The sequence below is a fragment of the Nicotiana tomentosiformis genome, chromosome 3, assembly GCF_000390325.3.
Source record: "Nicotiana tomentosiformis chromosome 3, ASM39032v3, whole genome shotgun sequence".
Taxonomy (NCBI): domain Eukaryota; kingdom Viridiplantae; phylum Streptophyta; class Magnoliopsida; order Solanales; family Solanaceae; genus Nicotiana; species Nicotiana tomentosiformis.
Window position 1 is genome coordinate 72,248,649 of NC_090814.1, and position 7,339 is coordinate 72,255,987.

The 7,339-nt window shown below is 37.2% G+C and overlaps 1 protein-coding gene across 8 annotated transcripts; it reads right to left on the reverse strand.

Annotated features, from left to right (window-relative positions):
- Nucleotides 1-400: 400 nt before the first annotated feature.
- LOC104119684 (probable isoaspartyl peptidase/L-asparaginase 3) lies at nucleotides 401-6,951 on the reverse strand. 8 transcript variants are annotated; one of them, XM_009631258.4, is made up of 9 exons: nucleotides 6,754-6,942; nucleotides 6,488-6,659; nucleotides 3,873-3,937; nucleotides 3,339-3,722; nucleotides 3,196-3,254; nucleotides 2,102-2,206; nucleotides 1,204-1,340; nucleotides 1,044-1,170; nucleotides 401-818 (listed from the first exon to the last, which is right to left on the reverse strand). In XM_009631258.4, exons 1-8 carry the CDS (start codon nucleotides 6,796-6,798, stop codon nucleotides 1,088-1,090), a joined length of 1,050 nt encoding a protein of 349 aa, XP_009629553.1. In that variant the 5' UTR covers nucleotides 6,799-6,942; the 3' UTR covers nucleotides 401-818; nucleotides 1,044-1,087. The 8 variants fall into 8 exon arrangements, with proteins under 8 accessions (XP_009629553.1, XP_070053209.1, XP_018634374.1 ...); XM_070197108.1 differs by having other exon boundaries at nucleotides 401-827; nucleotides 1,068-1,340; nucleotides 6,754-6,951; XM_018778858.3 differs by having other exon boundaries at nucleotides 1,065-1,340; nucleotides 6,754-6,951.
- Between the last annotated feature and the right edge of the window lie 388 nt (nucleotides 6,952-7,339).

Here is a 7,339-nt window from a genome sequence, read left to right on the forward strand (position 1 = left end):
GAGAAGTTATATATTTGTGTATTGATAAGACTGTTGTTTCATTTTAACACTTTAGCAAGCTTTTAGTATGTCATTTAGACATAAAATTTGCAAGGAGTCGAACACAAAAGATGTGTGTAATTCAACGAGGACACGTGGATTCACTTGTGGTCATCTTCCCCAATGATCCCTCGCCGGAAAAATCAATTTCCGGATTTCTTTTCCAGCTCAATTCTGGGCTAAATCAAGAAACTCCAAACCGTAAAGATTGTTCTTCACCTTCAAATCTATTTTTCCACAAATTTTCAGACCATTCTACCCTGAAAACATCAGTTCCGTCATCACTGCCTCTTTTGTAGAATTATTCCAAAGGAGGAAAAAGTAAAACACGCGCACACACATATGCAGAGGTTCATGGCTGTAGACCGAAGATGCATATGTTGTTTCTCAAAATTCATGATCATGGGTTGTTGGTTTAGTAGCTACAGAAAAATCATTGGCACAACAGAGGGGCAACCACCCTTGGAAAAAAATCTCTCCCTTCTGTTAGTATCATTTCTCTTCTGGGCCAACTTTTATTAGGAAAATTCTTGGCTCTAAAAGTTCAGAACTATCTTCTTCTCAGGGTTATACATTAGTAGCCAAATACTGATTTAAGCCAAAAACTATTAGATCTGAAAATTCGAGGAAGAAGAAAAAATTTCAGATTGGAACGCTACTTTTCTGGGCAGAATTGCAGCGGCCCAGATCTGAAGGAGGATTCGGTGGTAATCCTGTGAACATCTGAAATTGAAGGAGAAGTTGACCAGAAAATTTTCGGGCTGAAGCTATTCATTTTCCTGCAAGAAGTATGTCGAGTTTATTTTTTGGACGATTTCACGCACTTGAAAAATGTGAGAAACGCTTATCTTGCCAAGTCAGCATTTTGTGTCTAAAGTGACATAGTAATAACCTGGTTAAAGTGTTCAAGTGTAGACAAGTTTAAGGTATTTTGCCTTTATCTCTTTTACATATCCACAAGAAACTACTCATGTGGCACTATGGAAAAGAAAGAAATTACTTACTATGTATGCGAAAGAAGTTACCAGTGGCAGTGGCAGTCACAGTTTCAGGGATGAACAGTAAATACTTCCACGTCTTTCATCCCAGGATTTCTGACAGAGTACTGAAAAGTCCAACCATGGGATGCACCTGCATGAATACCACTTTTGTTATGGGATGCACCTGCATGAATACCACTTTTGTTGACTGCAAATAGAGCCCCAATGAAGCCGGGATATTTCCTTGCAATTCGCGATATAGCATCTTTTGCAGCTACTTTGGGTTCCATTCCTAATCTCATACTCTCTACAACCTGATAACTGGCATCAGGCAAACAACATAGAAAGATGTTTTATCTCCGTATAAGTTATGCTGGCCTCTAAAAACTGGAAATAAGCTTAGAAAAATGTATGAGGTCCAACTAGAAACTTCTCTAATGCCCTATAAATGTGGAAGGAAAGAATAGAGTATTTCCGGAAGTGAAATCTAAAGCTTTATCACAAGTTCGGTTCCCAGCAAGAGAGATCTGGAGAGCAAGCAAAATCAACTACGTACAACCTAAGTGCTGCCCATAATTCAGACACTTTTAGCACATATTTGCTATACCTATCTCTGATAGGATGAGAAGTGGGGTTGATGCAAGTCATGAGTTAATCCTGATAAGCTAGACCTAAAGAGCTTAGAGTCTTACTGTCGGGACTCATGATAACTAATTCAGAAACAAGGAGAACTTTAAAATGCTTGTTTGATGCACGCTTGATCGTTTCTATATGCCATAAGACAATATGCTAATCATCATAAGTTGAATGATTTTAACTTTGTAGGAACACATCTCTGTGTGTGTGTGTGCGCGTGAAAAACGAGAGTCCAAGCTTGACTACTTTATTCTCCTGACAAGGAGTTCTTATGTAAAATCCCCAACCTTCATACCCTTCTCTTGTAATTTCACCTGGTCAGCTATTACAAACATTCTGTTCATCTTACCACGGAAGGAAGCGCATCATTTACTTGGTTTCTAGACATATATAATTCTGCTGTACATAATGGCACAGAATAATTAGAGGAAGTTCCTGAGAAGTACCACGGAAGGAAGCGCATCATGATATCACCATCCCCAGTGGCTCCACAGGCACCAACTTCAGAATCTGCATACGCTGAAGACCCTGCTATAGGTCCATCACCAACCCTAGTGTTGCGTTTAAAAAAGGGGCAAGGAGAAGTAAAAGGAAATTGTTAAAGATAGGAAACCAACAGCAAAGCTAAAAACCAGTTTGATATAATGTTGTGGTTGAATTACTACAGTAATGACGTTATTCTGTTAGAGAAGTAAATTTCTACTACAGAGGCAAACATACTAAACATAATATCTTCCAAAGATCAGCTACTGATGCAAGTCGACATTCTACAAATTGATTTTAGAGAAATGAGATTCAGAAATCTAATCTAAGTATAACGAATTGCTCCTTCTGTAATAAAATTTCCACCTTCCCTTCACTTAACACAAAAAACACTGTCCGCGCTTCCCTTCAGTGAGAACTTAAAGGTCTATAGTATATATGGGCCACTTTTAACTTCCCGATTCTATTATAAGAAATGTCACCACCTATCAACCATGCATGGTGGAAAGGGAAAAGAGGAGATTACTCAAACATAGACATTAAAGAGAGAGCTATTATGAATCCATATTTTTGCAAATTAGCATTATCTCTCTAGAATATATTCACGCATTAACAAAGTTCTTAATATACAAATGTAGACTGACAGGACTTGAGAAGCCGACAATGTGTAAATGTTAATCTTTTGATACCTCAGTGACCACCTCTAAAGATAATATTTTCTTTTCCACTCCAAAATAGATAAATCAAGCACTAAACTCTTCATTCAGATATATGAAAGGCTTATAAACTGTTTCACCTTATATTAGACACCCCTGAATAAAGGCATGTCCCTCCACAACATTACATAACATGTCTTTTCTTCTTCCCTTTAAGACGAGCATGGTCCCTTTAGGCAAGGGATGGTAAGTTTGATAACCACATAAATAAAAGTTTGTGGCCTGTGGCCTAAGCACAACAACTCTAAAAAGGTCATTGACTCTTTTCTATTACCTTCATGGTAAAGCATTAAAAGATCAAACAAATTGTTCTCATAACACAAACAAGTAAAGATCATCACCTTCCCGGAATCTTGAACGTGGCTCCATTAGTTGATGTACCAACAGCAATCCGTCCAACCTAAAAAGGAAAGGAATAAAGAATTCTAGTGAAAGAACCTAACGAGCCAGAAAATGAAGGAAGGCTGATACACCAACAACTTACCTGGTCAATGACAGCCATGGATATTGTATCATGGCTATCTAAACCAACATTAACTGATCCAAATTCGTCAGGCTGGAGCTCATTTGCCATCAGACATCTTCCTATTGAAGGACCATTTGGATGGTATGGACCACAATTATCCCCGGGGGAGACATTTTTCCAAAAATTAGGTTGGCAATAATTTGCTTTCCATTTCATCCACTTCTCTATTGACTCAACTGAGCTTAGGTTTATAGGCCCTGGAAGGCCCATTGAAATGGCAAAAGCTGAGGCTTGATCCCCAACGAGCATAGTATGTTTGGTATGCTCCAGCACTAGCTTTGCAGCTTTAATGCCCTCTGGTACATACCTCATAGCAGCAACAGCGCCAACCTCCATTGTTACCTATGCATGTCTTAGCAACAAAATAAATTGCAAATTACGTTTGCCTTCATCAAAGTGATCATGAAGCAATATACAAGAATAAACAGCAATGCTATTACTCGATGCATCACCATCGCATCAATTTACAAGAACAAAAAGAAATGTTATTACCCCATTCATCACCATCGCATCAATTGTAGTTTCTCCATTCTCGTCTGGACTTCCACCTGGCCCGACTGCCATGAAAATAATACTTACGAACTGTATATCTGGCGATGCAAATATAATATTGCATAAACCATCATATAGATGCTCAACTGCATCATTTCTTACCTTATGACTTGATTTTCTGTCAAGAACATTCTTCTTTTGCACAAACATTTGTACTAATTTTTCATATGCATTTCTAGATGTATAATTTTTACTTTCAACAACAGACAATCAATGGACAGAGGACTTATCTTGTCAACCGAATCAACCCTCTTACATTGAAATAGGTCATATAAAATGAGGTAGATGTAGTGATATGATTGAAATTCCAGAGAAATTTTAGGTATATTGTACACAATATTCTTATTGATTATGTTATTGTTGAAAGTCAAGCGAATATTCTAATGATTATGTCATTTGGATTTCCAGAAATTAGGTAAATTTCCTTATTTCGCAAAAGTCAAAATCCTATATAAGAAACCCTTCTTCTATCATGCTAAACCAACTCTTTCAAGAAGAACTTTTTTCTCATTTCTCATGGTAGTATCTCAACAATATTGGCGAAGATTTCACGTAGTTTCTACTAATTGGCAGGAAACCTTACACTATTTACTTGGCTAAAAAAATTTCTTGTTTTTTATAATTTTACTAATCTTTCTTCTTTCGGGTGACCATTCTGGCAGCAGAATCTCTTTCTAATAATCATTCTGGTGACACTGCGCCATTTTTTGGTGACCCTTTTGGTGGTAGCTTTCCTCTTTTCAGTGACCGCTCCAGCAGCATTGTGTCTCTTTCTGGTGATTGCGCTTACTTCAGTCAACATCTGGCCATTCTTCAAGCGTTAACTTTCTGGTGATCATTCTAATGGTACCATGCCTCTTTTTGGTTTGTTCAGGCATCACACCTCTTTCCAGTGTCATTTCGTCAGCACTGTCCCAATCTTGCTGATACTCCAGTCCTTCTTCCAGCGTTCAAGCAACTTTTATGTTATCCGCTAACTCAGTCAACACCGGTGATGTCTTGGAGATTTCACCATGATACCTCTTTTCGACAACTAAGAGTAGATGCTTCTGTGTGTGTTGTAAGAAGCACATCCTTTCATTGTACAATTACCAACCATCTATTTTCATGGAGAAGTGTTCCATCATTGCTTTCCTTTTCCGTGACTGTTCACCACTTTCGCAACAATATTCAGGCACTGTTTACTAATCCATAGAGTTTTTAGTATTTCTTCTTTTCAGAATAAACAAACTTCAAGTTAGTTCCCTACTTTGAGTCTGAGGGGGCATGTGTTAAATCAAGAGGAGTATTAAGAATATTGTATAAAATAATCCCAATAATTTTCTTATTGTCAAAATAGAGAATGATTAAAAATATTATGCAGAATATTCTTAGGGGTCGTTTGGTACGCGGGATAAAGTGTGGTACTAAATTTAAACTATGTTTGATGGACAATATTTATACCTTTAACCAAACATAGTATAAACTTAGTCTAAGACTTAACCCTGGATATCCCACATTATCCCATGAAACTTGGTATTATTTTATCCTACCTCCCAGTTGGGATAAATTAGTTGGATTATAATTCCAGGATAATTTAGTCCGCATATCAAACGACCCCTTAATGTAACAGTACTTTAGAATCACAGGAATCAGAAAAATTTCCTTATTTCATGCAGCTAAAAACTCTTGTTGTGCAGACATTGCATAGATCGTGGTTGGACGCTGTATTCTTATTGAGATTTCAATGAGTTTCTATTTTACTTGCTATTTCAATATTGAGTATGAGATGTAGCATCTTCCACTAAGACCTCTTGAACTTTTGAAATTGTCCAAGTCAAGACACAAGTCAGTCTGATATATATGCTTGGATAACAATCATAATATCGGTTCAAGGACTAAGAATGAGTAATGCGATTAGTGGCATCAAATCCTTGGAATAGAACACCACATTAGTTGCATAAATTCAACCACTTCATGAATGGACAAAAACTTTTTTGTTCATTATATTGGCTTTAAACTTGCATTCTTCCTAGGAATCATTTTGATGTCAAATAATCCGAGCGATGATCTTCTCCAGAAGAGTTGCAGGAATAATTGAATCTTCAAGGCTAAATACCAAACCAGAGGAGAGTTGCTTGGTATTAGGTCGAACTCTACTAGATGAAGTTTCCTAGGCATCTAATATACTAATTACTGGACTTAGATGGCATGTCCTTAGATTCACCTATTGAAACCTTCCAAAACATTATGCCAACTCAAATCTCATAGATATCTTAATCCATGTCTCTAAAAGCGAAATAAGGTAAAAAATGACCAGACTCCTACTTTAAGCAAGAAACCCAAGAACCAAAAAGTGAAGTGCACAGTTTACAAAATAAAAGTACAAAAATTTACATCAATTAGCACTTACAGCATCAGAAAAGCATTTAAGGTGATAAATTTCGAGTTTCAACATCCAATATACTATAATAATTATATTAAATAACTCCTATTACACATTTTATTTCGTTTTTCAATTAATCAGTCATAAAAAAAAGAGGAAATATTATTATAAAATGAGAGTGACTCTATACCTGTACCATCGCATCTTAGTTTCTCACAAGCAGAACAACCTTCTACAACTGCATCTACTGCAGAAAACCCACTGTCCACAGCCCTCCACGCAGCTCTAACAGCTTCCAAGAACGGCCACGTGCTTATTACCACAGGATATTGCAAAGTGCCCCCAACTTCATTCGCCAGTACCTATACACATAACAAATTTATCAATGATTGTATAAATTGTAAAAAATCGAGAAGATTAAGAACAGGGGAACGTTGGGTATACAACGGAGAATACCAGTGTAAAGAGGAAGAGACGAGGGACTTGTAGTGGGTTCTTCATGCTAGACGCCTCTCAAAATCTCAACTCGGTCCGTCCTCTTTTTCACTCTGCAACACTCCAAACTCAGACGCTTAACACTATACTTTCTTATTTTGTTAATAAATAATTCACCCCATCCAGAAAATAATAATCACCCCCACGCAACCTTCAACGACCAACTTTAGGGGTGGGTATAGTTTCGGCAAACCCGAAATTCAAACTAAAATTCTAATTTTTTGGATTGTATTTTCGGATTGGATATTGAATTTAATTTTTAAAACTTTTGGATATCAGATTGTATATTGGATTTAGTACTTTGGATTTTTGAATATCTGAAAATCCAAAAGTTTTATGGTTTATATTTAGTTCATTATCCATATGCCAATAGTTGACCTAGAGAAGGCCTATGACAGTCCGAGAGAGGTCTTATGGAGATGTATGGAGGCTAGTGGTGTCTCAGTGGCGTACATTAGGGTGATAAGGACATGTACGAGGGCGCGAATACTCGAGTGAGGATTGCGAGAGGTGACTCAGATCATTTTCCAGTAGAGATGGGGTTGCA

What these genes read in the sequence shown, in the direction of transcription:
- LOC104119684 (XM_070197108.1), bottom strand. Translation starts at nt 6,798, where the DNA reads ATGAAGAACCCACTACAAGTCCCTCGTCTCTTCCTCTTTACACTG. An exon ending in GTCTCTTCCTCTTTACACTG is followed by an intron (nt 6,660 to 6,753) that starts GTATTCTCCGTT and finishes TTATGTGTATAG; the next exon opens with GTACTGGCGAATGAAGTTGG. An exon ending in ACGTTCAAGATTCCGGGAAG is followed by an intron (nt 2,207 to 3,195) that starts GTGATGATCTTT and finishes ACGCAACACTAG; the next exon opens with GGTTGGTGATGGACCTATAG.